At 32.4% G+C, this 19028-nt stretch overlaps 1 protein-coding gene across 2 annotated transcripts in view; it reads right to left on the bottom strand.

The window, feature by feature from the left end:
- LOC105455245 (potassium voltage-gated channel protein Shaker) overlaps positions 1–5520 on the bottom strand; it is a 67929-nt gene extending 62409 nt beyond the window's left edge. For both annotated transcript variants that reach the window (XM_011698427.1, XM_011698426.1), the window contains exon 1: positions 4878–5520. In XM_011698427.1, the coding sequence (XP_011696729.1) occupies positions 4878–4960 (83 nt within the window). In that variant the 5' untranslated portion in view covers positions 4961–5520. The remainder of the gene's footprint in view (positions 1–4877) is intronic.
- Positions 5521–19028: the final 13508 nt, after the last annotated feature.

Genomic DNA, 19028 nt, shown 5'->3' with positions numbered 1-19028 from the left:
TGTCGATATTTAATGTTTCAACAAGGACGTTGAAATTGAATTATGCAAATGTTAAAGTCGAAGGAAATAATTTCGGAGTTTGCCTTAATTGATATCTTTAAATTGAGTAAATACAACCGCAAGGCATTTAAAATAAAAAATTTACAGGAGAAAATTCTTTTCTCCTGTACAACAAAGAACATCTCCAATTAAAATGCAAAATAATATATATAGTTATTTGTTTATTTGCATTGATGACAACTGATAATAATCAATTTTTATGTGTGCCCACTATCATCACCAAAATATTTCATATAGTCCAAGTACAAACACCTGTGTGGCAGCACAACACCATCCGATTAAACACGTGACGATGACAGTAAGGGAAAAACGTTCAATTGTGGAATGAATCAAGAATAAAGGAAAAAAACTTCTGGCAAAATGAAACAATTGATGGTTGGCAAGTTTGTAGAACACGTGGTTGGACTTAGCCCACTGATCGAGTTGGCAATAAGCCAATCTATTCCGTCCAAGTTCGCTTGTGACCATTGTATTTGATTACAGAAGATAAATGAGTTTAATCTACAAAATCACACTCAACCTTCGCGGCATTCAACCCTTCTGTTAGAAGATCGAAATATATTTTGGATTTCTTTTTTACGTTAAAAATGCTTACTTACAATTATAGAAATACACATCGTCAGCAATGCAAAAAAATTGCAAACTAATACAACAAAAAATTATTTTCTCTAAAAATTATTCTCGTTTAAATTTTTCTGATCTATCACAAGGGAAATAATCGCTAAAACGCTTTCGCCGACAGTTACAAGATGGCGGTGCCGCAAAGCACCACGACCATCTGGTCAATACCAGAAAATGAGGTTCACCTGGCACGCTAACCCCGATTCAAAGACGGACGCGACGATTCCATGCAATCATGCATGATCCCACACAAAGATGTTTAAAAATAAAGCAAAATTGTTTTAGGAAAAAATGCAACACACAATAATAATATGCAAGTACATAAATTTTATAGGATTGAAAAACGAAGTTAATAATTCATAATATAATAATTTTAATTAATTTTTAAATGCAAAATAAGTTAATGTGAGATTGAAAATGTATAATGACTTAAAAAATCATCAATTCCTTAAAATTAATTGTACGATGATATGAAATGGCATATATATAGCCTACATAAAGATAAATTAAGAATTTAAATAATAGATTTATTTAAATATAGCTGCAGACGTATAATACTTATATGTAGATTTTATCTAAAATAAATGACAATGTAAATTTTGAAAATCTTGATAAAATATGAGATACAATCTGCAGTACAAAAGCAAACTCTAATCTTAAATAAGCTCAAACGTATTATATTGTTCTTAAAAAATAGAGCGTAAGAAGTAGATCTACAGATAACACTCTCAGAAGTACAAAGTCATCCGCGTTGTACTCTGTAAGTGGAACTCGTAACTCAACCTTCGATCGTTACAGTCATAGTACGCTTTAAAAAGATAAACTGTTCTCACTAACTTTGCACAACTAGGACGATTTGGTTTCGTTAACTTCATGGTTTTACATCGTTAAAACCATTTTACATCTCCTGTGCGGGTTGTTTATGGTTTGTTCAAAGTTAAGAATTGCTTTACCCTATTCAGAATAAAAACAACAAACGAAAAAGTATTTTCATCTAGAGCGCTACACACTCTCTCTCTCTCTCTCTCTCTCTCTCCCTCCCTCCCTCCCTCCCTCCCCTCCCTCGCCCTCTCCCTTCTTTCAAACTGATGAGAGCAAGCTCCACAAAGACTCTTTGATGTACTCCGATAAACGCGACTAATTTGACCAAAAACTCGAACAGAAACAGATAATCGATGAAAAAGACCTTTTAAATGTTACAAGCTTTGAAGTACTATTAACAGCTCAATGAAATAAAAAATGGATTTTGTCATGATAAAAGTGAATTTTGCTACCATCTCTCACAGACATGTTTTCTTGTGCCATTTAAGAACAACTAAACTTTAATCAGCTAATTAATTGTTCGTAAACAACAATCTTTTTTCTATATTTTCTTAAAAAGAAAACACTTTTTTTCCTTTCCATTCTCGTTTCATACTTTAGTAGTTTCCTACTGTCTTTCCTCGCTTTATTCACTTTCCTACTCTCTTTCTTCACATACACTCGTATAATCAGAAAATGCCTATCAAACACAGCTATCAAACAAACTAATCACTCAAACCAAAGATTCATTTCAAAGCAACTTTTATACCCTCACACAAATAATTTCCTCTACCCACCCGTCGTCAGGTGAAATCTCCGTCGACGGAGAAATTTGTCTGAAGATACCACGTATGCAGCATCCACGAGCGAGCTTCTCCGCGAGTTTCTGGCCCTTCGTCTAAGTCAGTTTCGCGCGCCCGTTTGTACGTATATATTCGCGTGGCGAGCGATCGAGTTTGATATCATTAAAAAGGAGCTTTCGCAGGCTCGACCAATCACTGACGCGAATGGTAGCACGGCGTCGGTATGACTGACTTCTCTCTCCTGTTGTGCATGACCTGCACGACTTATGGCAAGCAACCACCGCTAAAGGCGTATCTGTGGTTGGTCAGCCGGTCGGCCGTTCGCTTCCTTTCTACTCGCTACCGCGGTCTCGCGTGTATATTCGTGTCATGCCGTTGTCGTATCGCGGAACATTCTTGTCAGCAGCGTAACCCAGACTCGGCATCAGGAATTGGAACGCGCCGATACCACCAATGAGATAATGTATTCGTCTTCGATTTGTGGCAGTTCGATAAGCCATGTAGTAACATAAGATCAAGTCTTTTATACAAAGTCTCTAATAAATGTTTAAGATCAACCATTCTTTGAAAATTCTCAAAAGAAACAATTTTAATTTATATTATTAATATATTATATAGATAACAAAAAATGTACTCTTAAAAGTATTATTAATTTCAATTTAGCAATATATAGCAATCACCTTAAAATGCATTTAAAATTTTCACAATTTTCTTTTTTCATATTTTATAGGATTTTATTATAATACATATTAAACATTATTCATATTTTCTTCAGAGTTCATAGATTAGTACATTTTCAAGTATTATACTTAGAGTACAATCTGAAAAGGAGGCCATGGTCTATTGGTCTCTTGAATGTACATACAACAATGATTATCATAGAGAGTAACTTTCAATCTATTCACGGGAGTTAGACTAATTGTAAGTCGGTAATCGGTATCATAAGCTATCGCTGGCATATAAGAAACATGCTTCGAAACTCTTTGCGAGAGGATTGATAGAACGTTTATGGGACAGTCCCTATTATACTTTGCCACGACGCACATTTCGCAATCATGTCAAGAATCCTAGATCTCTTTTACCGGATCAATAATATCTTCGGAATGTAAATTTATATATTATTGTAATCGTCGGCTGAGGGTAACTTACCAAATTATCAAATCAACTTCGAAAATCGTGGTATTTGATGTTGAATGAATCTTGAACATAATGCTCTACTGAAAGAAGCTCTAAATGTATTTCTTTCGTCATGACGTGTAACACAAACATGAATATAGAATTATATTACTTAAAATTGATGAAAAAAGTCTAATTTAATACGATTTATTCGCTCAATCGGTTTATTCTACGTTAATAGAAATCATTAATAAACTATATGTATAGATAAATTCCTGAAAAATAGGTCATGCTCGGTATTTTCAAATTTTTCTTCTTTCTTCCAGAATTGTTACTCGTTTTTTTTTCAAGCATCATGTGTTTTATATTAGGTAGGTTGGTAATAGTTCGCTAAGTATCTTTTCTGTTTTATGCATTATATTTGTTATTATTATTAGATTCATCAAAATTTTTATATAAAATCTTCATAAGTATCTATTGTCTTCTGCTTTTTTTAATTTTCAAATTGTAGAAAATAGAGAATTGAAAAGATAAACATTAAAGAATTATGTCTTTTCACTTGCGGCACAGAGCATGCAGCCGAAACCAAAGCAGTATCAATTTGGTAAGAAAATCACATTTTTACTTTATAGTATTATAATCTATAAATGTCGATTATAATTTCACATTGTAATTTATATTGTAAAATTTTACTCGCTATCACTTGTGCCTATTGTTATCAAAGCTAAATAAATCAATGAAAGCAAAAAATAATGCCGAATGGAAAGTATTAGTATTTTGATACTAACAAAGCATCCTTAGGCAAAGAGCTTTCATCTGCTTGCTTATCGACTTCCAAGAGCTTGCGTCAGATGGCATGAGCTTACTAGAAACAAATTTATCGAATATTTGATTTTAACCTGGTTTAAATTTGGCGAACAACTAATTGTGTCTGATATTTAGCGCATATTGAAACTGACGAAAAGTTAACCAGTATTGAACATCAGCATTGAGATTAAATTATATTTTTACATAGAAAATTATCAGAGAATTATAATATCTAGGCAATATTTGTAAAATTAAAATGTCACACACTATTTGCGATTTGTTCATTAATTCCGTAATATACTCTACTTTCTCTTTACTACATCTTACTTCTTTGATTTCGTAACATTATTATCGCTGAAAATAAATCTTTTCTAGAAAAATAAAAATATATTGTATTTTGAATCTAATTTAAGTACATGAAAAATACATACACAGCATGAAACGTACGATATTTTTACTATTAATTAATATAAAAGCAATTATATTATTAGATAATACTTTGCAAGTAAAAATTATTAACCTAATGAACAAACGGATCTTTATGTGTGTGTTTGTTGATTAACTCTCTTCCATAGAATACGATTTACTTCATGAATTGTTTGCTGCATAGAAACAAGTGTTTTGCGAACCGAACAAATAATTAGTACTCGCTAATCATATAATCATTACCTTTTCCCACACTCGGGCGATTTCCGTCTTCGGCGCGGAAACATCCTAATTCCGAGAAACGTACTTCTGATACCAGCATGCATGGTGAATCTCTAATCATTAAACACTTTGGATTGTTGTGCTTATGAAAGCCTTGCAACGGTCTCATTCGACGTAACTATCATGTCACGATTCTCACCACACACCAAATATTCAATTACTTCAAATTACACATAACTTAACATTTCGCACACATACAGCTCGATCGAATTTTCACGAATCATAAATTCGTCATTTCACTGAATTAATGCACATTTAACACATTAAATATGTGTCCATTATAGATTCAATCGTGCTGCATAGATTTAGCATCATAGATCGATTCTCCCCGTATAAACAAATTTTAATCGATTGCCTTTTGTCACGTGTATAAATCGAGCCTCCGCCATCGAGCAATGATACTAAGCACTATTACGCTCTCCAAAAAGCAGTCTACTAGCAGAGACACTTTCACACAGACGAGCATCCTGATGTTAAAAATACACCGCCAGCCTTAGTTACGTTTCCAAATCAACGTCTAGCCGGAATTTCATGAACTAAACATGACTCATCTATCGATGGTTAATAATTACTAATAGAAAGAAAAACAATTTTTTTTAAACGGACTTTTACTTATCTCACATAGAAACTATTATATATTCAAATATTATTTGCAAAAGTAATATTTTAATTGCAAAGTACAATATAAGCAGAACATAGTATTATTTATACAGCCCTTTCGAAAACAATCCTCAAGTAATCAGAATTTATTTATAAAAATTAACGATTTTGTCATTCATCTCGTGTTCTCGTTTTCCCCACCCGTCCTTCTATTTCTGTCTATATCTGCTGTCCTTAATTTACTTCGAGTGACACTGGACCAGGCTACCAAACGGGATCTCCCAAATTACAAGAATCGACCGTGGTGCTTTCGTGCGCCAGATCGCGATGAGGTTTAATTAATTTGATTTACAGCGGAATCGATTTATCAAGAGGGATGAGGTGCAAGAAACTTGGACGATATTGCACTAGATCTAGACAGGTAATCGAAAAATACTCGGTTATTGGCCATTTAAGGAATATTGATCTTTCTTTATAAAATTATATTGATAGATAATTCATTGGAAATATTATATCGTAAATACTGTAAAGTTATATAAGTTGCAACTTATATTAAATTATTGATTCTATAAATAAGATTAAATTAACGATTTTCTATAAATGCTATGCCTTGTAACTTTTAATCACATTTTGAACTTCTGCGATACTGAACTTTTTCGATTTTCCCTTTCTTGACCTACAATATCCGATGTAGATCGTGCCAACTGCACGTAAATTCCGGATGCCATAACATTCTGGCATCACGAAATACTTCAAAGAAGTTTGATAGCAAATTTCTTTCGTAAAGATGAATTCACTTGTTTAAATAAATCCAATGTAGAAATAATAAATCAAGAAAAATTTGACTGTAATTTTTAGTTCATTTATCTTATATATTATATGAAAATGCTTAAATTTCATTCGACAAACTGTCGATGAATTTTAAGCACAACTAATATATATATATATATATATATATATATATATATATATGTATATATATATGTATATATAAATATACACAAATACACAATCTAATTATTCGACGTTCATTGATAAATATTTCTAAATCACTGTAGATCCCTATTATAAGACACGTTTCCGATGCTCTGCAAGTTATGATGAGCGGAATAGCAGTATAATGTATTTTGGAAACGAAGGTAAAATGTCTGCAGACTCGGTAACGGCTAAACAACATCAGGCTGTTCGCCAGAAGTTGCAGGGTTAAGAAAGTATTTGAACGACATCATCTTTTCGCTATAAATATCCCGACTTCTTACAATCACAGAACGTTCACCATTATTTCAGCAGTTTTATTTACCATTACTTATAAAAATATTATCACTAGCAGATATGAACTATCATTTCTACGATATATCTGCGAAATTTTCAAGTAAAAAAGCATATCATTCACAGGTAACAAATTACAAAACACAATGCATTAAGCGCATTTAGCTAAGGTCATTTCTCCCATTTCTTTTTGGTGCAAACAATTGTTATAATCATGCAGATATGCGTAGTTTCTCTGCAAAGTGACACGTTCTACACATTCTTAACACGATAAATTCCAAATAAATTAAAGCAAATATAACCCTTTCGAGTCAGCTTTTAAATCTTAATTTGTACAATTTTGCAACTTTTTCATTTGATCTCTCATTCATTGTCGATTATGAGTTCGTAATAATTCACAAGGTGTATCATTTAAGAGCATAAGATGAAAACAAAAATGTGGCATTATATTTCTATCAATATTCGGTAAATCGTATTATGTCACGAGTTCAAAAGAAAACTAAATTTAAGCAACAAATTTCATATTTTTATATTTTCCTAACCGTTAGCTTAACAGGATTAAATAATTAACTTAATTGATCAACTCTCGTGGAGAGATTGAATTATAAAAGACTGATTATGAAAGATCAACGAAAAAGAATGTTATCTCAATAATGTCAATAATATAGAGAGCAACCGTCCACTTTACGCACTGACGCAATGCACAGACTGCAAGAAAAGATACAAGCGGTACGCACGCGTAAGTATGAAATTGCCGCCGCAATTTCCACCGAGAGCAGGAAACTCGGAATTTGGTCACGTGTACGCGATGATGACGTTGCCGGATGCAGTCGGTGCGCGATCGATCGTAGTTCGAGGTGGTAAAAGCTTCCCCTCGTTACTGATATTTTCTATTATGTTTATTTAAAAAAATATATGATTTTTCAAATGTGATTTCAGATCAAATCAAATATGATTTCTTGATTCCAAATCTTTGTAAACGATATTTGTTACACTTGACAAAAATCTAGCAAAAATACATAGCATTTGTGTATCTAGATATTCTAGATTAATTACATAAATTCTGTTGTTTGTCAAAAAATGTCTACGAAAATTGTTCGTATGTAGAAAAATTATGAGAGAATTTCAAGACATTTACGCTATTAACAATTTTAAAAAGGATGCAACTCACCCTCAATGTATAAATAAGATTTAGTAGCTGCACTTACCTGCAACAAAGAAATAAAAGTACATTAGCTTCAATTAAAATTAAAAGATTTATTAATGTCTCACCTTTATATATTATATTTTATGCATATTATATTTTGTCTTATATCTTGGTTTTTTATTTTTTATCATTATAAAAACTAATAAAAATTATATATATGTGTGTGTGTGTGTGTGTGTGTATTTTTTTTCATTAGTAATTTATCTTCGTTTTTGACGAATGAAAATATTTTTTATCTTAATAATAAATAATTAATTTCGTACAGATCCAAAAAAATTAATTAAATTGTTTGTAAAAACAATCTATACAATGGTCTGTACAATTCGTCCATTCATCGGATGGTTTTTTAGTTGTGAGCCAGGTTCAAGTGCGAGAGCTAAAAAGCGCGCCTCTAGCGTGAAGACGAAAGGGAACGCGAAACGGGGCAGCACGCTGCACGATATGTCGCAATGCGTCTTGACGTCACCGACGTCGCTGGTGGGATTCAAGGGTTGATAGGCAAAGAGTGGGGGGTCCAGATGAGGACCATGCGGACGCACGTGCATATCGCCAACGAGCCACTGCGACGAGCCATCTATCGGCCCTCACAACAAAGTGGCACCGAAAACGCATCCAACAGTGGTAAAATTCAACCCTCTCCGTCGCCGCGGAGCATATTAGAGTCAAACGAAATAATGGAATCTATCATTTGAGAGACAACGTGCGCAGCATACACGTCTGTATTGACACGATTAAAAATTATCACTATTTGTATTAAATAAATATAATTATTTTGTTTTTTAAACTAAAAAGTAAATTAATCGAAATCCTGATAAGACTTATTCATCTTCCTTCTAATTTAATCCAAATTTAATCGAAATAATTGACATTATTCACGTAAAAAGTCCAATTTCTTCCACTATTACTGTAATGAATTACTGCAGGCGATGCGCATCCTGCAACCGAGTATTTGGTGAAAAGCTCTCGACTGACTAATTTGACACATACTTCGTTAATCTCATCACTGTCTTAATATTCGCGGGCAAAATCGGCATTCCTCAAAAGATCGAAAGAAGAAGCGGACAGAATGAATTATTATCGTCCTATATCGGGAAGTATTCGAGACGTTATCCTGCGGAATTACGGCCGCAAAGTTCGCGAGGATAATAGCGTGCAGCCTCGGGAAAGATCGATGATCTTGCTCGTTTAGGAACTTCCGCGAATGCCGGCGCTTAACGAGAATTCAAAAGGGTTGAGGGTCGGCCGTGTCGCGACCGTAAAGAACGATGCTATTTTAGTCTCGTCCTATCTTCGCTTATCCTGCGACGCGAACGGCAAACTCGATTTTCAATGCTGTCCTATATGAATCGCGAGAACAGACGACGTACAATAATACGCGAAAACGATGCATGATTAATTATCACCTCGTTGTCATATAGCACGCGTTTTTTACAAATACTTAATCAAGACAAATCTCGCAATTGATTTCGCTATGAAAAGAAGTTCCAGATATACTTTTTAACTAATGGTATTTGAAATAAAATTCCTTTTCATTTGAAAAAAAAAATAAGTTAAAACTGAAATTTTCTGTTTGCATGCAATGTATTTATGATTATTATAATACTTATTATATAATCCTAACTAACATATTATAAATGTTATTGATACACAAAGATAATATACTGATGATGTATACAATGAATATACATATATTTTCTAACAAAAAAAAAAACAAATAAAATTTAAAAATCAAACACAACGAGAAACACATATAAAAGAATTTGTTTCGCACCAAAACGAGTAGATGGCTCCACTCACTCTCACGAGTTTCGTAACGAGGGTACACGTGTTACATACTCTCGTTTCAAGTATAAGTAGTATTTCTGTCAAAGGGCATAAAATTTATATGTTCGTCTGCCAAAAACTTTTCAATATTATATTTGATTTGATTTAATCACTAACTTTATAATTGTGATCTATTTCATCAAATGTTATTCTTAAATTTAAATTTTATATAAGAATTTAAAAATAATTATTATTTTTATTCGATTATTTATATTGAATATCTTATAATCGATAATCAATCGCGAATTAATACATTTACCAAGACAAAATTTCGTTTTCCAACAGATCTTGATCAAATACCAAAATCCTGAGGAATTTTACATCAAAAACAATTATGGCATCAAAGGACAATAGTAATCGGCCCTACAAATCATACAGCGACATATGAGCAACAACCTTCGCATCTTCTTGCGATGCGCCACTACTGCCACACGTATGCGTGTTGGTGCTTTGTGCGCGCGCGCGTAGAACCTCACTCTGGCTGGTGCACATATCGTATTGATTCATTGCGAAAATCATGAATGAACGTAATTCCTTCGATGCCTGAACACTCGCAGTGCTTTCTCATGTGTAAACGAATAAATCATTCACCGTATCACACAAATAACTGATAACAGGGAAACTAATCGTGACGAATGTTTAAATATTGATTTGATGGTTTGCAAGAAGCAAAAAAATTTGTTAGTCAAAAAGTAGGTATCATCTTGATTTGTCTCTTCAGGACAAATATTATTTTCTAAGAAGTTAAAAGATACACTCATAATAACGAAAAGAGACAAAAATTGCCATTTGTTGACTATCCATCGTTCGTTCAGATCGACATCTATTTAGTATTCATTCACGAAACTGAGCAAATTGATATTTATTATAATATCTGAAACGCGCATTACTGATATCTCCCGAAGGAGCATACTTGATTTGTCTGTGTTTAGTTTGTTTGATTATTATCAATCTTGGGCTGTCACTATCAATTAGAAGACTCAGCTTCGTGTAGCATGCACAACGAAATCAAGTTAATAGGGGTAAACCTCCCTGAGAAACTTCTTGCGACGACAACAGCAAAGACGATGTCGACGATGTTGAAGACAATGAGATGATAATACCCAAGAGGCAGTACAAGATTCAGAAACAATTTAAGCGTAATTTAATAATGAACCTCTTTCTCTGATTTATTAAGAAAAAAATTAACTTTTTTTATGAATTGTTTCTACACAAATTTTACATAAGATACAACAACAGTTCAGACACCTTTGAAAATTTTAATTAATAAAGTTATTATCAAACGAAACGCTTTTACCAATAGTGCCAAAATTGAAAATTGAAAATTAAGAATTTCAATATTTTAGTATATTATTATAAGTACCTGAGGGAAATTCTTTTAAATACAATTGGAATAACTGTAAAATTAATTCTTGTTACTTCAATAAAGTAAAATTTAACGTTACTTTTATAGTGTGGAAAAAATGTGTGGTAGAGAATATGTGTTTTAAACGATACAAGGTATCGTCACGTCACATCGTCTATCATGCAAATCATCACGACACGTTGATTGCGAGCGTGTCATGTCGATCGTTCGTGCTCGATCCTCGCCGGAAGTTTCGCACACGCGATCACGTATCAACCATGCAACTGAAGCCTCGCGGACTTTTCACCGCAAGAGAGCTCAAATTTCGAGGAATTTACATAAAGGATTACATTTACTTCACATAATTTTTATATGTTATTCTAAATATTATATACAAATATTGTTACGTCCTTACATTACTGCAGCTTTTTTGTATTCAATTAATTTTTTCGATAAGCCTTTCATAGATCTATCGGCATTAGGATTGGTACCGTCACCGTTTCAGCATATTATAAAATACTTCGTGTTAAAAAAACTTATCATTACTTTATACTTTTTGTATAATATGTTTAATATGTTGTATGTAAAACACATTTATTTGTGTACCATTAGACTTATAGTCTAAAATATCTCTGATTTAGGCTCAAGGCAAAGTGAGAGAAGCACGTGGCTGTAAAAGTAACGGATGCCGACATTGATCAGATAAGATATTCGTTCAAGTATGAATGCAACGGGGAAATGGGGAAATAACATGTTGAAACGGTGCCAATTTCAAGTTATAGCAAGAAAAACTGCCAAATTCGATTGCTCTATAAAATGGTCAATAGAGAATTTAAGCCGCAAATAGCATTTTTGTTGCTGTCCTTTTTTCGTGTCCTTCAATCCTTTATCCATTTCTTTTCAACTTTCCACAACTTTTCATTCATCTATCGAGTGATAAAACTTTCTCATTAAGATTTTTATGCAGTCTCACGCATGAAATGTTGCATCTGGTGCTATAAAATAGTGCATATCTCTCTCTCCGCATCCTCTCTCTCTCTTATTCTCCTCTTCACAAATGTGTCTAATTTTAATGAGTTTCATATAAAAGAAAGAGAATAGTTCGAAAGTATACAAAGTATTTCTTTCATGTGCTTTGCTTTGTAATATACATTCAGAACGTATCATAACTATTCGTCTTGTTCATTTTAAGTTAAACAGTAACTTTTGCACGCTCTACATATATATATATATATATATATATATATATATATAACACATGTTTCATAACTAACTTTGATTCCTATCAACAAAAAATAATTTATTATTTTCCATATTTTCCATATTCTGCACTTCGAAACATCCTACGTCGTACATGCGTTGGTTAGTTATAATTATAGCAATGTTTTAATTTTCGTTAAACATCTTTCGTAATAAAACGTGAAGCTCAATCGCAGCATTTGAACAAAAACATCAACGTAAACGAGTATTGCAAGTATTTTCTTAAATATATCCTAGCAACCGACCCAGCGGAAGAGATTAACGAGCGCGGATAATAAAACGTTCAAATCTTATGACAATTGTTATTTTGAGTCAAATAGTGAAACTTGCAAGATACCCTTATGTATACCTTTAATAAGTTTTATTTTAGCCCTCATTAAACATCCAATTGCATCATTTAATAATCGCTTTGCCAAAAAGGCACAGAATCACTAGCAAAATAAAGAACATAGATAAAAATATTCAACTTATAATGCAAAAATAACGCAGACCCTCTTATTAGTAATATTCCAATATCTCATTAATATCTCGTTGTAATTCCTACCTTCTTTCTTAACAAATTTTCAATTAAAAATTAATTTTTAAGATATTTAAATTTTAATTTAACAAAATGACTTCTTCCATCAAACTTTTACTTAAAAAATATTAATTACAGGTAAATTAAAAATCTGTGATATCATTTTCAAAGTATTTCACACAAAAACAGTAATTAATTCTTTAGAAATGATCGATATTCATTCTCATCATGACTTGTTTTTTTTCTTATCATACAACTTTCTCTCGGTAGCGTCTTTAATTGCGCGGGAAATTTCATAACAATAGAGTGCACCAAATTAAAATATCAAGAATTCAACACGATTACAGTAAAAAAATGTATTACTGACATTTTAACATGTAATTTCACCTATAAATATAAGATAATAAATAAAGACAACAAAATTACTTTACTACTACTTTATCTTTTCTTAACTTAAAAAGTATACGTGTCTTTGTTCCTTTTCTTTCCAAAGTCTATTTTATATATTTAAATTTATCTATATATTTATTTTAAACACAGATCGTGTTCTGTCATGTATTTCTTTCAACGGATCTATGACTTTTTCACAAGTAATACACTCTCATACGATCGTTATATGATACGCGTGAAATAGTTATGCAATTCACGCGGCGAGATCATTAGCAGTTTTTATCTTTTTCGTGGTCACTACATAATCGCCCGAGAAGGTTCGTAATAACGTTACACGCGACGCAGCAACACGTGGCACGTTATAACACGCTCGCGTTTCTACGCTCTTTAGAATCTACCAGCGAGCGATTTGGCAAGTTACTTCCTGACGCCTGCGGTAGCAAAAGTCCGAGAATAGACGAGAGAAAGCGGTAATTAGATCAATCTCGCTCAACCTTTTACCGATTTCTTAAGTCTTGAAACCGGGAAACTTAAGTGATCGCATTCGGAAGTGTCAATGAAGATTTCCGTAGCGAGGCCCGTAACAGGCTAATTCAAAACCTCAGTTTTTCGTGACAGAAGAAATACTTGGATAATTATTCTCAAGTATCATTAAAAATTAAAATTCAAGAAAGCAATGTGTTCTATAAAATATTTAACAGTTAGAGTGATACAACTACTCCATATTATTTACTACGCTTTCCATTATTATTTGCCATTTTCTATTAATTAATTATGTGTTTTCATATAATTTGTTTATTTATTAAAAAATTATATAATTGTAATGTTTCGTACCGTATAATTAATTTTCAAAATTGTCAATTTATTAAATTATTTCTATCAGAAAATATCGTTCATTACTTTACTCTTTTTGCTAGTATTAGAGGAACTTTGAAATATGCTAGGATTCTCAAACTGCTGAAACCGAGAATTATGCTATATGATCCGTGACGATGCGTCAATATTAGTTCACTATGACATTGCTTTGTGCACAGCCTACTTCCCACGGGAAAGAATATAAAGGCTATTGAGTATCCATAGTACTATATAACTATATACAATATTGGATACGTTGCATACGTATGTGCGTAAGCCGCTTTAATACATTCAACAAGACGTGCTGACAAGATATATCTATAGGATACTAACGAAAGGTATTGGAAATACAAAAGAAAAATATTTCTACAATTTTAACAACCAATTAAATCTTTCGAAACAATTTCGTGAAGATTTTCTTCATTCAAATTTGATTTTGATTTTTTCTAAGCAAATATTTAACGAGAATAATACATTTTATTCACGTTACATATTAAATTTATTATTCTCATCAAATTTTTCTTAGGAAAAATTGTGAAAAATTACTTATTAGGAAAAATATATGTATTTTTTTATTTTTTATCTCTATATATTTTTATTTATAACATCGTGTTACAAAATTAAAGTACATATACAAAATTAGCTACAACTTTCTTTGAAACAGCATCATCATATTCATCATATATATGTTTATTATTGAAACTATTTGAAAGAACTTTATATCTAAATACTATATTGCAGCGACATGTGTAATTTTTGTGATTTTTCAAATAGTAAACATTTATTTTAAGAGCGATAAATTTTCTTATATTTAATTCATTAGATATATGTATAAATAGAGTAAATATTTATCTTATTTTTACGAATAAAAATATTTTTAAATAAAGAAAAAAAAGCAATAAGAAAAGCAAGAAAAGTCTCAAGCTGATAAAATCCCTGATAAATCTCATATCTCCTATGATAAATTTCCCTCGACATCTACGTGAGTATTATATTATTTAGCAATAACGTGTTTTATTCGATTGGCATGAAACAGCTGCACAGCGATTTAAAAAATTTTAAATAAAAAAATAACTAACTCCACTTATAAAAAAAAAGTTGTATAGTTTCGAAAAAAATTAATTATGATTTATCATGCTACCATGATTTTTATGATTTACGTATATCTAATTTTATAACTAATAAAAAAAACTATATTCGTAGATAATACATATTATACAAGCACTCGATGTAAAACGCGTAGAGGATACAAATTTACGAAATCTTAAATCAGAAATGTGAGAGCGAAAAGAACATGAAAAGAACAGTCGAAGAAGTCGCGCATTTCCAACCTGTCCGAGAAGTCTTGTAGGACTTAATACTTAAAGTACGTGTATACGAGATATTTTCTACGCTAAGGAAAGGAACGGATGCGATTTCTTGATATTGGAGACATCAGTGCAGATAAACAGAAACAAATAATAAAGCAATTTCTCGTATGCTTGGAAAGACAGATTTAATAAAGTATGCGGTACGAATTTTAGTAATAGAATTAAATCCTCTATTTATGAGAAAAACGTACACTCTCTGTCATTACATAAATTTACTCTTATTTGGTGATTGATAGCAGAATATGATATGACAATTTATTCGGCTTGAATATACTACTTCATATCTTGTAACATTCGTAGACACCGTTAGTTATAGTCAGAAATATTCTAAATGGATAAATCTATGTTCTGTGCCTGAAACACAGAAGACTGGCACAGCCAGTCGGGCAGAAAAACACTCGCGCGAATATCGATGATGTTGTCACGACTCGAGCAGATAAAACAAAAATGAAAAGAAACGCGATGGAGAAAAAGAAATATAATTTTAAATGGTAGATTGTAGGAATAATTTTAATAACGATGAAGCGCGATAGTTCGTTTGATTAAAATCAGAAAGATGGTTGTAATAGAGATATTGAAATATATCAAAACAAACTTTTAATATTGTTATTGATTTGTTAAAAATCTACAAAAAAAAAAAGATCTGCAAGAGTAGAAAAGAATAGAAAGAGTAGAATCACATATTTATAAAATAAAGAACATGCGTAAAATCACATTAAAATGGAAAAGTTTTTCTTATAGAATATAGGAACCTATGGTCTCAAAATTTTCTATGTATTTTCACTTACCCCGAAATTTAAGAATAAAGTGAAAGTTTTGCTGCGAATTTTATTACCCCCTCGATCCGCCTTACAATTTGGTTATAATTTTTTAATAATAGTAATAATACTAATGTTTTATCGGTGAAAAATATCACATGAGATTGATCCAACAATGTAATGTACAAACAAATTTTAGATGCATCTGCTATAAGTAAACTAACAGATACTTTTATCTAACTTTGCTCTTTCTAGGATTTACTTTCTAGGAAGACACAGTCACGAACGCGTGACCGCCGCCTATGCAGTCTATTAAACATAGATAGGAATACCGCATTGCCGTGAATCGGCGCGAGGTAGTGCTGAAGGTTTGCTGCGCCCGGTTTCTCCCTACATCAGGGATTCTCCAAGAATCACCTCAAACGAGTTTCTGAGTCTCATTGTTGTTTAATAAATACCCTCATACAAATTTTAATTACAGAAAGAGCTAATCAATGTTAGACAGGTCGTTATTATCTTACAACATATTATATTTTATTAATAGCTTGCATTTTTTAATCCAAGTAACAAAGAATTGACTATCTATCACATATCTATTTTTAGAACAGTACATTACAGAAATTCAAAATGATTTTAAAACTGATTTATATTATATTTGGTTGCAATTTTAACGTATTAAATGCGTGAATCAGATAAGCAAAAAATATTTATAAACTATTTGCGATAATATTAATTCTATGTGCATTTTCTAAATATTCTGCCATAATGTTTTCTAAATATTAAAAAAATGTTACTTATAATAATAGGATGTATAATATCTTTAAATATTGTAAAACTGTTTCAAGATTACTCCAAATAAATTTTAAAAGATGGTTTGTAAATTAACGTTAATTATGATGCATCTAATATCAAATACTACTTTTCAAGAATGTTACTTGTTATTCAAATATTATTGTATTAACATATTGATATTTTATTCATTAGATAGGTAATAGTTAACAGCAGAAAAATGAAAAATACTACGTGATTTCTTGATGACAATCAAGACACATTAAAAAAAAAATACACAAGTTAAAATACACAAAATAACCATACAGACTCAGCCGCACAAACTCTATGTACTAACGCTATACTGGACATATTGTATAGGCATGCTATATGTACATATAATGATAGTAACGAAGCTCCGTTGCGAGTCAGGGTGTCGACTGTCGGGTCGCAGCCTCGCTCTTGCCCTCGGCCTCGTTCGTTATTCTTAACGTCATCACGGCCGCAGTCAAATCTATGTGCGTGTCTACCACCCGCTACCACCACCACAATGCCCACTTTGCCTTCGCGCTCGCCTATGCGCATCGCCTTTGCACTCCCAATTCAGCCTTCATCAGTATTTCTCTCTTTCCGTTATCCATTCGTCACGATTTAATCCATTCCCATGATCCATTTTTCGCTTCTTTTCTTTTGGAAAACTGCGAGATTTTTTTACAAATGCAATTTAGACGCGTTATGTAATATCGTAAAAAAGCGCAATGCTGCAAATGCCGAAACGTGATCATTTCTCTCCCCTTTTTTCCCCCTTTAATCTTTTCGCCCTTCAACGTTCCAAATCATGAACATGTGTTTTCTTCGTGAAATGTCGTTTGGAAAATCACTTTATCGATTGGTAAATACCGCTTGTCAGCATTGCTTCTCTCGTGTCAGTTACCGAAGTATTACGCCCCGCGATTTACATTTCCTGTTGTACTCACGCGTACTTATACATATATGCACGTATAAGCATATCGCACGTATCTATAGAAATTGTTATGTTGCACGCGGTATATATTATGTCAGGAAATGTGAGGACATCTCATTTAGATGCAACAAGAATATCATATGCATTGAAGTTAAATCCTGCACAAGAACATTAAATCCATACAAGAGAATTTGATCGCAATTTATTCGCAGACTACAATCGACGCACTAACTCCAAAATTTTAGAATGAACGTTCTATGTTTTCCCAATTTTAAGTATCACGTACATCAATCTTGCCGTGAAATGATGTAAGTTTGCATTTATTATTAGTACTAAAAATGTAGAAAAATATGCGCTGAAGCGTATGCATTCGAGATGACTAAATCCGGTGTCGGAGAGCGAAGAACGTATAAGGGCAATCTCACTCTCACATAGTCCCGAGTGGATCGCAACAGGTGCTTAGACAAAAGATATGGTCTAGCCGGTGCGCGGCTCGGATCCAGAAAAGCTTCGTCGCGCCCAGTCGACTTTCGACTTCGATGATAGACGTAATGAGGATCCGGCAACCGCTTCTTACGCCAGAAGCGCTAAGTGCTCACTTTCAAGCCACGACGCGCTTACCATTCCTGCCGTTTAGTCGAGATAAATTATTTCGGCGCCACTTGAAATTGTACTCAATTTCCATCATCTCTAAATAAGAACGGACACATCGTTGCGGAATACCTGCACGAGATAGAATAGCACGACTTTCGCAAACACTCGAAGATGGATTAAGAAATCCTTTATTTACGCTGTTACCTTTATTTACAAGCAGTTTGTTTGAGAAATGCACTTTAAATTATGTATCTACAGGAAGGAGAAATATTTGCGACAGTGATAAACATTTGAGAGGAAAAAACCGTAATTGAGATACAGAACAAGTTTGAATATCTTACTTTCAATCTTGATAATACTAATGTGATAATAACTATATAATTTTTAATTA

The sequence above is a fragment of the Wasmannia auropunctata genome, unplaced genomic scaffold, assembly GCF_000956235.1.
Source record: "Wasmannia auropunctata unplaced genomic scaffold, wasmannia.A_1.0 LD335903.1, whole genome shotgun sequence".
Classification (NCBI taxonomy): Eukaryota; Metazoa; Arthropoda; class Insecta; order Hymenoptera; family Formicidae; genus Wasmannia; species Wasmannia auropunctata.
This window is presented reverse-complemented; position numbering and strand designations above follow the sequence as displayed.